The 16,635-nt window shown below is 43.0% G+C and overlaps 1 protein-coding gene across 1 annotated transcript in view; it reads right to left on the bottom strand.

Annotated features, from left to right (window-relative positions):
* Window positions 1–1,938: 1,938 nt before the first annotated feature.
* The window catches only part of glceb (glucuronic acid epimerase b), a 54,280-nt gene continuing 39,583 nt past the window's right edge, over window positions 1,939–16,635 (bottom strand). Inside the window, exons 4-6 of the mRNA XM_070970850.1 lie at window positions 15,351–15,596; window positions 7,474–7,766; window positions 1,939–6,659 (exon numbers count right to left, since the gene is read on the bottom strand). Of these exons, the coding sequence (XP_070826951.1) occupies window positions 5,928–6,659; window positions 7,474–7,766; window positions 15,351–15,596 (1,271 nt within the window). The 3' untranslated portion in view covers window positions 1,939–5,927. The remainder of the gene's footprint in view (window positions 6,660–7,473; window positions 7,767–15,350; window positions 15,597–16,635) is intronic.

Raw genomic sequence — 16,635 nt, 5'->3', positions numbered from 1 at the left:
GTAGGATTTAGTGGCATCTAGTGGTGAGGTTGCAGACTGCAACCATTTGAATACTCCTCCCCTCACCCCTCCCTTGTTCTTTAAAGGTGCTCTTTAAAGCCAGTGCTTGGTTTGTCCGTTCTGGGCTACTGTACTCTCGAATGTCTCTATGGAAGAGGACCTGCTCCCTCTGTAGATATGAAGAGCTCATTCTAAGGTAACAAAACACAAGAATTCTTACTTTCAAGTGATTATATACTAATGAAAATATATGTATAAATATTCCATTTCAGCCAATAGATGCCCCTAAATCCTTCACACTGCTCCTTTAACTGTACATTTCCAGACAGATATGAGAGTGGTATTGATTTTCTCATCTTTAACTTACTGCCAGAAAGCAATAAAAGTGCATCTCCCCAAATATCACGCTGTTGCTTTACAACTTTCCAACTTTGGAAGAAAGTCAGTGATCAAGGTGAAAAGACTTCCCACCTCAAAAACCTTCTGGGACGTAAATTGTCAAATTGGACTCATAAAAAGTGTAGCAGGTGTATTGTTTTCTTTTCACTGGATGCTTCCACATCCAATTTCTCTTTTCCCACCTCCTCTGAGACCCCCACACAACACACAAACAAATCCAATAAAGCAGGGTTCAACAGAGTGTTAATTTCATCAAGTGGGTAAATTTATGGACACCATAAAGCCCGTGGCCCCCGGACGCCGCGGTCCCAAGGATTCACTGTAATGTTATCGCTGCCATCTCAAAGGCATCTGAATGGCAGCAGAGGAGGCAGAAGAGGCCGGCACAGAGGCCATGAAGAGACTGAGCTTATCAGGTTTACGTAGGGCTAATTACAGGCCTGGGAGACAGACGCACTGTCAGGAGGGACGGCGATATCATTAATGTTGAGAAGAGGGGAGGAATGAGCTGCGTGGGGTGAAGTGTGTGGCTGTGAGGGAGAAATTATGGCTGGGTTGTATAAATGCCAGAAGGTAATGAAAAATGCAAGCGGGTGGCAGGAGATACAGTCCTTCTCAGGTGTCTGCGCTTCTCGCTGGATCAGAATAGCCTAATTAGGATAAATTATTAATCAGGATTGTTTTTCTGCTCAGCAGTTTCCCAGAGATGATGTTCAGTATGAAGAAACTGCTTCTCCACTGCAGAGTCAAGGAGCTGCTTATCAATGGACACGAGCAGCTGAACCAAAATCAATGATTTTACATGCAACACCACCAGAAATAACTTTACAAATGTGCAGTGATATACACATAGTATCTGGGTAGCATCAGTGAAAATCAACAGCTTGGTACTCGTCCTTTAAAGGCAGCATTAAATGACGTTCTGGAGACAGAGACGATGGACAAACGGTTTGATCATGGCTTTGTCTGCAGCCTCGGGCGGAGAGACATGCGGGGCAGAGCCTCGGTAATAACAGATGATGGCAATGAAACAACATGGATGATAAAAATCAATACATTTGTCATTGTCATTCATTTTAATTGTATGTTTTTCGTTTCGTCATTAACTTTAAATATATGTGTGATCACACACACACACAGACAGTAAAATTATTTAAAAATATTTACTGGAAGATTGCAGAAATGATGCATTATAAACAGTTTGAAATGTTGCCTCTTCCAAGAAAATGTCTGCAAATATATCTTATATCGTTGAATAATAATGGAACAGGGCTACAAGTAATGAATATTTTCAGCATTGATTCATCTCATGATTAGTTCCTCATTAATCAATTAACTGTTTCATGTGTAAGGGTGCTGCTGTCATATAACTCATTCTGTGCAACTAAAGATAATAAGATATTCAGTTTTTGATCACAAGACAAAGAAAAGCTGGAAACCAGGAAACAATAATGGATTCTCAAAATGGTTACAGATCAATTTTCTGTCAATCGACTAATTGATTACTTGTATCAGCTCTAAAATGGGCATGAAGGATGATAAGCCAGTCACACATCTGCATGGAGATCATCATGAAATGGAAAAACAAGAACGAGACTGGAGCAGACGTTTAACAAAAATGCTTTTATTATTTTTTTTACACCTTTAAAAAGCAAATTTTTAAAGCACAAAGATTTACTCTGTATATAAACGACTCTCTTCCTTGGACTAAAAAATGGTAGCATTTGCACATTGTGCTTTGATTGCAAAGTCTGTACAACCGCTCTGGGTTCTCTTGTGGTGTCACAACCCCAGTAAACATTTTATTGCATAAATCACATTTGACCTCAGCGGTCATATGCTGAAGTCTTTAATGGATAGTGGGAAAATAGAAAAAACACCACCGAGATGAGGGAAAAGAAGTTCTCATACCTGTAACACAGTGAACAATAATAGCAGCTTCATTAACTGAAGGCGTTGCACATTGTCCTGAAATGAAAATACAACCAAAGTGACAACAAACGGCAGTTGTGCTTTTGTCTACCTAGCAAAACATCTTACTCTGCAAATTATTCCAACAGATGATGAATGGTACGAGCGCACAGCCCAAAACAGAAACAAAAACAAAGGAAAAAACAGGAGAAATCGCAGCTATTGGCCCATTTGCCTTCAAAACAGTAGCTGACTAAATGCTAATCTCGAGTTGCACACATCCCCTTTACAATAAGCAAGTTTTACACATCTTACTTTCTATCATCTATTCACCCTACATTTGAAAAACTAGCATTTCTCAAAAGGCAGTGTCTCTCCGTGACGTCTCCGCGGAGACTTGATGTCATTAAATGCTGAATGAGATCGGTTCGCACAAAAATATACAAATTCAAATATACGTGACTCAATGACTTTGGTATAAACAAAATGGACACAGTTATTTATTCCCACATGAAACTTCCATTCCTCAATGTTCACTTTAAACTACAGATTTCCACCCATCCTGTCAACATGGCAAAGTACGACTTATGCACGTATATATATATAGGAAATGGCAGCAGGAAAACGATCAGCAAGCATCCAAAAAACTGAGATTAACAAAAGGGAAAAAGTGCACACACACCTTTTTCTCCAAAATCCACAGGATAAACCTCTAAGACGGAGGACTGGGGCCACTGTGGAGAGAAAGTCCTAATATTTCAAGAGTGGAGTCATAATATATTTTGAAAAGGTCAAATTCTACAAAAAATTGTAATGTTACAAGAAAAAAGGCCATTATTAGAATAAAGTCGTGGTATTACATAAGAAAAGGTTTCTATGAGGACAAAGAGCTGGGTGTTATGATGAAAGCGGTGGACTGGATCACATGTGCATCCTTCATCTTTTCCTCCAACGGTACAATACAATATAAACACAACATATACTGTATTGTACTACTTTACTTGCTTCTTTTTCCTCTTCATATTCTGACTTCACTCTTGAAATGTTCCACCTTTTTCCTCCAAATCTCAGATTAGTGTTTTTATTCAGTTGCTCCAGTACTCTGCAGTAAATTCTCATTTAGTTTCTGAATGCAAGAAGTCGAGTTAGATTTTTTTCAGTCTTACAAGGTCGCGGTTTTGAGAGCAGACCGTCTGGGAAAAGATCTGCACCTCAAAGTTTTATGAAAATGACCCGAGAAAATTGACCACCAACACCTTCAGGAGAACAAAGCAGGCCCATTCTCCTGCATCCCATTAATAATCTTTAAAGTAGATCGATGAAAGCCTCATTAATGCTGAGGGCTCCACTTTGTTTTCTTTGTGAGTGCGATGCCAGTGAGTGCTGACTCATCCCCGACTAGCGACTGTACTGTGTGCAGGCTCTCCAGCCTATTAGCCGGGTGAATTGTGAGTGTCTTGGCAAGCCGGTTTCTGCTCGTACAGCGGTCAACAGGGCAGCGCTGAGATTAAAAACGCTGAGTTCATGCACCCACAACAGCTGAGAGGAGCAATGAGAGCCTGCTGGGACTGACAGCCTCTTTATGTTTGTCAAGAATTTACCTCGACCTTCAGCACTCCTGGCATTGTCTATTTAAATGTTATAAATTGACAGTGAAGAATCTGCTGCCCACACATCTATCTACCCGAACACACACCACATACGTCTGCACCACCCACACTTGCATCCTGCAATTATCATCTGGAAGTATAAGTTATAGAAGAAGAGCTTTTCAGATGAGTTTCCAAGTAAATCTAAAAAAGGTCAACAGGGGCATTAAAATGGAGTTAAAACTAATGGTTCAGACCACATAAAGGCATGCAAAGATACTGATGTCGAACAAGTTCAGGGACTCGTCTGAGTATTGGTTTGAAATCACTGGCTGAGAGGAGCTTAAAATGACACTGCAGGGACTGTTAAGACTGATCTGCATGAAGCTTTTGTGTCTTATTTATTGGGGATGTGCACATTAATCGACATTAATCAAAATTCTAATATGTCAGAGATAACAAAACTGAAATGATTATATGATAGTTAAATATGTCAGTCTAAATCTCCACTGTGTTCAAGCTTGAACCAAACTGTGCAAATGAGAAGAACAGAGCGGCGTCGACTCGTGATCAGTGAACCCAGCGGCTCATTTCTCAGCCGCAGGATCACAATCCAGGATCTCTGATACGGGAAATTTATGCTTTACTGACGGAGCTGAACTCGAAATGATGCAGAACTATTTGTAGCTGCGCTCTGCAATGGCGCATGAATTATTAAGTTTTACTGTGACCCGCCGACAGACTTCAGTGGGTTTTGGTTACAGCTAAGGATGCTAGCACACACTTAGTTGTCTTAAAACATCACAGAAAGGTACTAGCATTACACAAGCTCCAGCACGGACGGCTAATCAGGATCAATTATTAATCTGGATGTTTTCAAAGATTGTTGCAGGCATGATGGGTTTATCTCAGGGAATGTGTCTGCGTGCTACCTGCAGTCTCACACTGAAACACTGGTGTAAGTCAGGCAACCCTGACCACATGTGTGTACACAAGAGCTAAACACAGTGGGATTGTGGGTAGGAAGCACAGAGAGCGTCTGGTAGTGGAGCCGGCTTAACCATGTGACATCACATATAATGGTTTGAGGTGTTTATTCCTCAGAGCTAATTTCAAGCAGCCTGACAGACAAATAATCCATGACTTAATATTTATTAAAAGAAAAGAATATTTAAAGGAGTTAAGCCCACTAAAGGCATAACAATATAATCCCCCCCAAAATAATTTGTGACTATTTTACTGTGTTTTAGTGCTTCAGAAAAGAAGTGGAAGCTGCTGGTTTGGAAGCTTTAAGTATTTGACTCTTCAGCAGCCAAATTAATTCATCTCACCTAACAGCTTAAAGACGGCACACTTTAATACTACTTGATTTAAGACTCAAAGGTTTTGAGGATTATGAGGGAGAAAAAGTTGCAGCAGAGAAATAAAATCCAGAATGTTTATATTGTATTTTATATTGATAAAAGTATTTGTTTTTTGCAGCATTCTTCTGAAAATAATTTATAATATATTCAGTTTCTTACAGTTTATTTGTGTCAATAAACTTTGCAAATCTGACAAAAATGGAAAAAGAAAATACAAGCGGAGAGGAGACTTGTGGTGGATGCATCGACGAATGGAGGAAATGTGATTCAGTTGAACAATTCAATTCTCTAATGTCATATATTGTTGCTTTAAACACACACGCACACACGTACCCACACACACACACACACGCTCTGAAACTAGGTCTGTGAATAATTACAAACACTAGCTCAAGGAAAAACCAGGAGAGGAGAGCTACAGTCAGCGCTGCAGAAAATATAAAACCTGCAACAGAGCACGCGAGAAATGTTTAGTGTGGAGAGCTGCAGCTCAATGCACTCACTCTTTAGATAATGAACCTCAACCAAAACTGGGATGCACACGGACGCACACACACAACGTGAGCATCCGCCTCACGTTCAGTCATCGAGGTCTCACACATGAAGCATATTCAACCTTTCAGTCGTCATCTCAGCTGTACGCCGTACGTGGGTTACTGCTTGTCTAGTTGTGCTTGGCACGAATCCCTTTTAAGTAGTTTTTCCAGCGCTTGACCACATCCTTGAAGATGGGAGAGCTGTCTATGGATGCCACCAGCTGTAGCTGGTTAATGTGCGTGGTGTGATAGTCCCAGCGGGCCAGGTTGGGCGCGGTGCCCAGCATGAAGTGGCGCAGGTCATAGATGCTCCCCGACCCCGTGTCAAAGAGCGGCAGCATGGCCTTCAGCGACTCCATGCCACGGCTGAACAGCTGCCCAGCCTCCCTGCCAAGCTTCTCTCCGGCTGTCTCAGTCAAGTCAAAGAGTCCCAGCAGGGAGTAGATGAAACCGTTGAGGACAAAGGAGCTGGGTGTGGTGGGGTATTCTTCATACCAGTCGTATTTGTTCATGAACACAGCTTTGACCCCGTGCTGCGCTGAAGGCACCTTGTAGGGTCCGACTGCCTTGAGGGCAGCGTTGAGGTAAGCCTGGTCCTTGGTGAGGAGGTAGGCTCTCACCAGGGTGGACATGGCCTGGCCCTGAGCCATGGCCGAGTACCAGCCGGGCTCCAGGGGCCGGAAGCCTTCGCCCAGTTTACGGGTGACCATGATGGGCCAGCCGCCTCGCTCGTCCTGGTTGCGGAGCAGCCAGTCGCTGGCGGCAAAGAAGGCAGCCATGTGGGCAGTGGTGGAGATGGTAACGTTGTCAACGAAGCCACGCCCACGTAGGACTACACGCACCACCCGCCTGGGCATGATCTGAGGAGGACATGTAAGTATTTAGTGTATTCTCATCATGGGCTAATCTGCTAACCTGCTTGATTAATCAATCAATCATTTTTTTTGTCTATAAAATGTAAATTTCAATTTCGCAAAAGGCGACGTCTTCAAATGACTTTTGTCTGAAACACGAAAAGTTTACCATAAGATAAAGACATGCAGCAAAGTCTCATATCTGAGAAGCTGAAAGAAGGAAATGTTCCACATTTCTGTGTAAAAAATAACTCACAATGACTCAACTATGAACATAGCTGAAGATTCCTTTACTATTGATCCATTAATCAGCTCTTTGTTTCAGCTCGAGTCCAGTTACGATCCAGATTCTGAAAGAGTTGGGGACGCCGTCAAAACATAAATAAAACAGAATTTGATAACTTCTTAATCCTTTTTTTGGACGTATTTTCATAAATATCCGCCTGTTCTGAATTTGATGCAGCAACATGTTTCAAACACGTTGGGACAGGAGCAGCTAAAGACTGGAAAAGATGTGGAACGCTCCAAAAACACCTGTTTGGATCATTCCACAGGTAAACAGGTTCATTGGTAACGGGTGATAGGATCATGATTGGGTATGAAAGGGGCATCCTGGAAAGGCTCAGTGGAGTGAGGTTCACCACTTTGTGAACACATGATTGGATAAAGGATGTTAATGCATGAGCTCAGGAACACTTTGTTAACCTGATGTCAGTAAACACATGACTGCATTGTTTTTATTTACGTTTTACACGGCGTCCCAGCTATGGTGGAGTTCCTCAAAGTTAGTTTCAGCACCAAATGCTGGCCATAAACCAACCTTCGTGGCCTTCACAGCCTTGGTGTTGGACAGACCGACGCCCTTCCTGAGGTCGGTGAGCAGGTCTCGGGTCAGAGTGCTCCAGGCGGTTCGTGAACCAATACCGTAGGTGATTTCCCGGTCTTTGAAGGCGATGAGCTGCGTGCTGGTCACGTAGTGGATAGTGAAGGGCGGGCCCTTCTCTGTGGTTTCCAGGACTACGGACACGCTGCCGTTGGAGGCGAACTTGACGTCCAGGCTGAGGATGAAGTCTTTGGAGTTACCCAGCTGCAGGGACACGCCTTCTGAGGACTCTGTGGGGGCGGGGTGAAGAGGGTGGGAGCGGCAGATACATGGGGGAGGTGTTAAAAATGTGGATAATGAATGGAAAATGCAGGAGAAAAGAAGTTTTACTGTGTTTCTTGCGAGCATTTGGTCAGAAATAAACGACTAACCTCATTTGACTGTTTTTTCTGAACTTCTGACGACTTCCAGATCGTCTATTTTTAGCTGACTGACTGGAAGCCTTTCCAGTGAGTCTGCCTCCTTTACTACACTCTCCTTTGATGGCATGTTTCTATGATAGCTTGTCTTTTTTTCTCTTGTTCCGAAGATGCACTCGGTACTAGCCTTTTCAGATGATCAATAACAGTCTGATACCTTTAGGAAAATTCTGCCATTAAAACAGTTCTCTTTATTACCGCGGATCCTGGTATTGTTGTTATCTGTGTGAAGAGACTGCGTTTGTGTGTGCATATGTAGGCGAGAGCCTCAAACACACACACACACGGGGACAAGCTTCTCATGGGATGTACAGTACAGATGTGTCAATGCACACTGAGCTTAATTAGGAAGAGCACAGACGGGAGGAGAGGAACACAGTCGCAGGGAGTGAAGAAGAGGAGAGTGAAAGAAGTTGTTGATGCACTGCAGTTAACTTTTCTACTTGCATCTCCGCATCTCATCCCCACAAAGCTCACCAAAGATACGATATTCAGCTTCCATAGTGCCACCGCTCCTTGTACTTTATATCAACTCTGTGCCAGGCACTTCAGCTGCTGTGCTGAATTCATTTCAAACCCCTAAACACTAACAGCCTTCAGAACGATCTCTCCTTTGGCCTTGTTACTTGGTCTGCACAGCAAAACAAACAAACATACAAACAAACAAACAAAAAAAACCTTTTCTTATCAAGGCTCCCCAAAGCATAAAGAGAGGAAAGAGTGTGGGAGTCAGGAAAAAGGAGGGTAATGGAATGATGGGCCCTTAAAGCCAGCCTGGGACTGAAGAGAGTGAAAATGAGCCAATAGTGAGAAGACAATTGAGAATCAGAGACTGAGAGATCTCACATGACACGAGCAGAGAAAGCAGAGGCAGATGAGGCCGTCTGAGACACAAAGGCAGTCGATCAGGAGGAGAATGAAGGCGAGAGCCAGTCTGGCAGGGGCCTCTGGATGACTACGGCTCTTTAATGCACTCATAAATCCATTACTTAAGGCAATGCAGAGAGTAAGTGGATTTGTACTCTGGCCCCGTGATTACTCTGGCATCAATAAAGGATGGGCAGGGAATATAGACGAGATTCCACCTCCTCTGCTCTGCTGTGCTCTGTGGCTGTTTAGCAATAAGGCGGGAGGCCGAGACGACATGCAGCATGAAATATGTGAGCACCAAACCCTGCCTGTATACACGAGTGGGCATGGTAAACGAACACTGCGAAACACATGTACGGCATGTGTTGTGCATGCGGGGATACAAAAGATCCAAGTGACAAGATGACAGGCGGTGCACGTGGGATTATTCATCCACATCCTACATCAGAGCGGCGACGCACGACACACGCTGCATAGAAAAAGATCTGCAAGGGCTGCAAATAACAATTATTTTCATTATCGATTAAACAACATTAAACTGTTGTGTTCTGATTAATCCATTCCCTCGTCCATGAAATGATAGAAAATAGTGGACCATGCACATTCTAATTTCCCAGAGCTCAAGGTGACTAATTAAAACGATTTAATGTGGTCAGCAGTCCAAAACGTAATCAATTTACATTCACGTGTGAGAAGGAAACTCAACAAATCCCAACATCTGACAAGCTGAAACCATCGAATCATTGGCAGGTTTGCTTCAAAAATGACTGAAAAGATGAAATGATTATGACATTAGATCCTGGTAAATTTTGTCTTTCATTCAGATCAAGATTCCCTGCTTACCACGTCACGCCACGTCATATCACGATACCACGTCACTACGGTTATCGACGCTAGCGATTTTTATCAAAAATGTGGTGACAAAACAAGGGGACGGTGTTTTGGCCACTTTGATTTTGATGAGAGAGGTAACAGCGGCTGTTGTGGGTTAAAGAAAAGGATCTCTGTTGATATCGTTTCCATAATGTCATCATACATTTCCAGTAACAATCAGGGCCTGTCAGTGGCAGAAAGCTCTTTTATTGGACGTATACTGATGGTGTGCATTTGACCAGAAGGACTGGACTGTAACCTGTTTCTTGGCTTGCTGGCTGCAGCGCTTTCACTCAATACTGGACCAGTTAAAGAAATTGTCCCCATTAGTCACTGACACGACTTTTAAACCAAAATTAGTGGGTATATGCAGGTTTTTAAATGAGGGCAAACCTGCTAAAAATAGACGATTGACTACTTTCCGATTGCCAGAAGACAAGTTTGCCTTTCTGTTTTTTTCTGGTCTGTCAGGACGTTCGATGTCGCGAACGTGCTGGAAACCAGGGAACAACGGAAAGCAAGTTGTGCTCATCACTGGTTTTATCTTCAGCAGGATACTGAGATGGAAACGGAGTGGACCGAGCTGACAATCCTGTCTGATATCAGGCAATATTTACGCACAAACGTCCAGAACTTGCATCATTGCACCGGGAATGGGGTAAAAATCAGAGAATCATGTTTCCATCACTGCCAGTTTGAGCTGGAGCTGATAAATATTCATGACTACCGCAGAGTCATTTGACCTGCGAATGAATGCCGGTTGCACCCTTTCCTATTGAACACAAAAGCCAGATATTTGTGGGCGTTAGTGAGCTTTTTGTCCAGTGGGAGAGAGGCTGTAGACACAAAAACATGAAAAAAAAACAGATCCAGGTTCAGCTTGAAAAATAATCAAGCTTCCCATTAAGAGTTTCCGTTTATCAGTGTCAAAAAAAGCCATTTTAAAGGTTTAATGTTAAATGTTTTTCGCAGTCCTCTTAAAGGCACAGTAGCGAACACCATCTCAGCACATGGATCACCGTGCTAATTCTGGCAGGGTTTGGTTTGTGCAAACTGCATTTCGCAACTATCAACCGACCACCAGGGGATGCAGAACACAGAGGTGCTCAGGGGCGGACAGTGTTCGCGCAGCAATGTGCAGATGGTAGATGGTAGGTTATTATCAGGGGATAGACGATTGATCCACTTGTCAGAGCATTTGAGAGGCTGTTCAACACCGGTGCCCTAGATACAGTAAGGAGGAAGAAAGACCCAAGCAGAAAGAAGGGAGTAGGAGGAGGAAGTGGAGGGAGGCAGAGACAGAAAGAGAAAGTGACAGCAGAGGAGGAAAACAAGAAAAGTTTGGATGAGAGAGCAGAATGAGGTGTTAAAATGGAAAGAGGTAATATGAGTGCAATGTTTGGGAAGCACAAGAGGGCTGACGGGTGATAAATGGGTGGAAGTGAGTAAATAGAGGCCGAAGACTGACTGAAATCTGGGGATAGACGAGGAAGATTAATGGAGAATGAACAGTGCCGAGGGAGGGCTGAGGAGTGATGATGAAAACATGATGATGTCAGTGAAAGAGAGAGCTATGATGCCGAGCTGAAGCCGTGAGGAAAGGTGAGCGAGGAGCAGAGGAGAGAGGGGAAGTGTAGTGCGGCGAAATGAAAAGAAAGTGTTGATGATGAGAGGCTGAAAACGGAGGAATTAGGAGCAGGTGAAAATTACAGTAGAGGAGGCAGCTCGACAGAGGACAGAGAGAGAGAGTGTCCTGGAAATCTCAGCAGGAGATCAAAGGAGAATAAAAGACAGCTCACAGTCAGCACTGGGTAAAACATTTTGACTTCCACTTCCAAAAATAACTGCCAACTTGGTCATTTTACAGCTGTAAAACTAGGCCGAGATTCCAAATCTCTATTATAACAAATAGTCTGATTTTATTTAGAGCTTCGATATTTAGACCATTCAGAGATGTGCACGTGTCGAGAATCATAAAATACTGCTGCTGCTTGTTGTTCAGGTCCTCCTGGGTACGTAACCATACCTACTTATTGTGGCAGGGTTTATATATTTAAGATAAGACTTTCAAATCAAGTCCAAAAAGCAGTCAACGCCATGGCTGAACATTTCCACCTTGGAAATGCAGTGGACAAATGTGAGTCCAGCAAACCTGGATTCAGACAGCCATTTCTAAACGATGGCAGAGCCAAGAAATGGTGAGGCTGCACCAGTGTAGCCTGCAGGAGCCTTTTTCCAGAGCTCTGTTTTGCCATAAAACTTATAGTGAAGCCCGACGCTGTTCCATCCGTTTCTCCTGGGGACACAGCGACTACGAGGCAACATGTCGGTCAACCAGTAAGTTTATTTAATTTGTGTTTTATCCGTCGACTGCGTCCAAACAAACCTGCAGCGTGCTGGATAACGTTAGCCGACGTTAGCCTGCCAAGTTGCAAGATGATTCATGTCAGGACATTTTATATGGCTTGGGGGTGTTGATGAAGAAAGTTATGGCAAACGTTAGTCAAAAGCTGCTGATGAGGTTTGTGTGTTTGATGAATCGAAGCTGCGGCGGAGGTAGAGGCGGGAGGTGGAGAGGAACTTTGACTGGGAGATTTCAACACTTCTCATTTAATCACTGCTGAGCTACATGCTAGCGAGTGTGGAACTGCCATGAGGCCATCAACCAGATCATGACTGTGGGACAAAAGGTTGCTCTGTTGGTCTTCTAGGAACAGCAGAAACACAAAGCACACTACCTTGAATTTTCTTCAAATACCAAAAATGACAGAGTGCTGTTTCTTCTTCCACAAACCAACTCTGGCCAAGCGGAAATCTATAGACACCGGCATGCACACAGCGAGCAGATCACCCAGGCGGCAGCCAAGATTCCTTTTTTGCTTTTTCACCAACTCCACAGAAACTTCAGCCGGCTCCTCTGATGTGAAAATTGCAGTCTTTCAAGTCGCATCTTATCAGACCGCCTCATTCCCACCGCATACTGCAGCCCTGAATACGATTCTGTCTGTGGCATAATGAAAAGGACGATCGGAGTGAAGAGGGAGACACTTTATTTTTTTTCATATTTTCACTCTATAGATCAATTTTTAGATGCATATGGGAGCAGGCTGCACACAATAAACAACTATACTGTATGGACTGAGAGAGGCTGGAGCAGTTTCCTCAGCGTTATATGAACCTCATACAGAGCGAGTGAGGAGAATTAAAATTGAAACGCAAAATCTCACCACAGACAGCGACACCCTTCAGTCAGGTTTATTACGAGCGGCAAGAACCCCCCATTTTCTGAAGGCCTCTGAACGGAGCACAGTTAACAGTCAATATGGGGACAATTCAATTAAGTTTGCAAGGATTTTACTGCGATATTCAAATCGGTTCAAATCCCTGTAAAACAACAAAAAAAGTGACATTTTCTGACACCCACTCAATGCCTGACTCATCAGAGGTTGATTAAAACAAGGATGTGGTTTGTTTAATATCACACTTCTGGCAAAGCTGATAAAACTAAAGAAGAATCACTTCTGATAATGTGAAAGGTAATGACATCTGAGCGATGACCATCAAATGAGACCGTCCAGTGCTCTTCACCGCAGCACAATGAGCTAACGTTAGCTTCACAGCAGGCACGGCGCAAGGATTTCAATTTTGGGTGGGCCACAGTTACTTTGGGTGGGCTAACTGGTAGTCTCACTTAAACAAAAATTACTGGTATCATGCTGTGGAGGGCGACTAGTACATCTAGCTGATTATGACATGTTCAAAATCTTTTTAAAAAACATTTTCAGTGCCGTAGCTTATTATTTCACCGCAACAGTTTGTATTTGTCACAAGTGGCACATGTGGCTTATCTCGTTATCTATATTTTCGCTGTGGATCAAGTGGATCAATACATGAATTCATTACGTAAACAGACATTTTAATGCCTGTTAATTCATTTTTGTTTGATCTGACTGGATTACTCTTTAAATTGATTGCAACGAGAGGGAGAAACACAGCGATCAGAGTACTGGGTGAGCTACAATGACTTTTAACAGGAGAGAGATCGCGGTGTGCTGCGCTGTTCATTCATGACCTTAACTGTCTGTGAAGGTAATCTGAAGACGAAGACGAAGAGATTTAGCTCTACCTCCCGTGATGTCTACATTTTCTACGAGTTCTAGTTTCGATGGGAAATGCATTCGTAGGTATATAAAAAAGAAATGATATGATTTCCTAAATACGGCGCCTCTACATAGTTGGAAAATGACATGTTACTGTATTCAACATGAAACAGAGGGCGAAAGCCTGACTAAAAACGCAAGTTTTGATTTAAAATTCTCACAGACACATTTATTACTTGTTTTCTCTTTTGACACTCACAGTAAAGTATGCCATAGCCCGTACGAGAAAAATGGGCTCAGTCACTGCCCTTCTCAGTCACCATTTTTTGCCGAACAACCACCAGATTGTGACGTGCGTGCGCGAGCGTAACATGTCTGGGGTGACCAATGATGGCCTGCAGTGACCAGACAGACCTCACGTGATAATGGCCGAATAAGTGTTGTATTTTTTTTCAAATGGAAACGTTGTTTTAAGGGTTTTATTAAAATGCTGATTTTAATCATTAAAAATAAATGTTAAGAAAATTCTCCAAGTCATTTAGGGTGGGCCAGATGTACAACGGGTGGGCCCAGGCCCGTCAGGCCCACCCCTAACGCTGTGCCTGCTTCACAGACTGACAGTCCTGACACTGAGCCATTAGGCTGGTTTGCTTAAAAATATTTTTCTCAACGAAATACCATGAAAAGGCCAAAACTGACAATTAATTCACCCTATGTGTCCAAAACCTGATATGTTATTTGTCTGGCCCAAACGACTGTATATAAAGATGGAGGATGTGACAACTCCTCAAAAAAGAAGTCAAAACATCTTGATCGCCCCCTGCTGGCTGGCTGTAGTATAAGTCATAAATCCAGCCTGCTCCATGTTAGTGCATGGGACATTGGCTGCCCTAAACATATTTATTTAAAGTCATTGTCTTGCCCATAGACCTCCACTGTAGCCCACAAATGATTAAAAAACACATCAACTAGATTGTTTCACCAAAAAGACTCACACTTCTGTTGGCAGCCATCTTTTTTTTAAGCTCATGTGAAGCACATACAATGGCTTGCAAAGAAAAATCTAGCCAGACAACAGCCTCGAGCTTTGTTCAGTCCTGTAACCAACAAACAAAATTGAGGTTAATTGGCCCCAGCTGATAACATTTGATCACAGTTATCATTTCAACCACTGACATTCACTCTGATAAAAAGCAAACTTCAGTGAAAAGGATGTTGACTAGTGGTATTTCTGTCTACAGCCATTTTCACAATGCATTTAGACTGCAGAAATGCGACATTGTCTGACTAAGCGAACAAAGCAGGATGAAATGTGCAACGCTGTGTCTGCTGGTTCTTAAATCATCATAATTTTGAGGAATCTGTCATCATGTGGTGGGTCCACTGTCAACCAAAACAGTCTGCCAGTATTCCTGTACTGTGGCTGTGACTCACCGCAGACTATCCTCCTGTCCTGAGCATGCAGTTGCATATTGAGCCTCCTACAGCCACAGTTAACAGGAGATAAGCTCCTTGCCCCGTGGCCATCTGGGCTCATGGAAGGCTTACATACCTGGAGAGCTGAACTGACGCACGGAGGTAGCTCGGGACTTGTCATGCACACGGCTGAGGCTGCAACCTTTCGGCACACTCCAGGGCGCTGAGCTGGCCCGGCTGTCTCTCTCCTCGGCCGTGTCGTAGACCTCTACGTGGGGAGGGCGCTCGGTCAGGTTTTTGCTGTAATGGCTTAGGCCATACTGAGCAATCTGGATGGCGTAGAAGTAGCCCTGAGGGCCCCACTGGGTGGATAGAGGCACGCCTGGGTGGAAGAGAGGAGGGAGAGGAGGATGATAAGGACAGCCATGTGGAATAAATAGAGAAAATGACCCCCTCATATGCAAGAGCTCATACACATTGCTTTCTTATGCTTCTGTAGTCGGTTGCCTTTTTCTGTAGGTTCCTTTTATAGAAAAATGCTTTAAATCTTCTGCCGTCTATTTCAAGCAAACATCCCCTTTCAGATGTCAGTTGTCATAACAGGTTTTTTTTTTTTTTTTTTTTTTTTGGCTTGAGGAAAGACTGAATCTGTTACGTGCAGTGTGTGACTACGTTTACATGCACACTAATGTTTCACTATCACTCCGAATATGACAATATTTTGAACGTGATATGTGTTATGTAAACAGCACATCATGTTTGGATGTTCTGAATTAGACTTTATTCTGAAGATGTGGGATATGTTGGAAATATTTGGGTTTTAGGAGCATTCTTTGGACATATGTACAGCACATTCAGAATATGTGTCTTAAATGGGTTTTTATGGGTCAGCTCTGTGCTTTGCCAGCAGCTTGCAAGGTTGGGGTAGATATGCATGACACAAAAGAGAAGCCTACATTTACTCTCAGAGGGAGAAAAACACCTACTTTTAACATTATGAAAGACTGGATTTCAACAGGTTTTCGCACATGCAGAAATATCAGAAGGTGGCTGAAGGAATGAAAGTGGGAGGCTGTGTTTTCTGTGTGTTTTCACCAACCATGTTAAGAGCTGAGTCTGAATATTGCGCTTTTCGGAATAAACCACAACATTTTATGCATGTTAATGAGTTCATAATTATGCTCATATGTATCAATAAAAGTGGTCCAAAAATGAATCAAAACATTTAATTTTAAAAACTCTCTAGTAACTGGATGAGACAGACTACGGCGAGAACAAAGCTTCACATCTGAGCCTATTTTGTAAACACAGACACAGACAACAACAGAACCTAAAAGAAGCAGGAAAAGGTTAGAAAAAAACACCCCCGGCCATGGTAAATGATTGGACCGTGTGGTGAAATTAAAGCTAAGCTACTGCAT

Source organism: Chaetodon trifascialis, chromosome 1 (genome assembly GCF_039877785.1).
Source record: "Chaetodon trifascialis isolate fChaTrf1 chromosome 1, fChaTrf1.hap1, whole genome shotgun sequence".
NCBI classification, from domain to species: domain Eukaryota; kingdom Metazoa; phylum Chordata; class Actinopteri; order Chaetodontiformes; family Chaetodontidae; genus Chaetodon; species Chaetodon trifascialis.
This window is presented reverse-complemented; position numbering and strand designations above follow the sequence as displayed.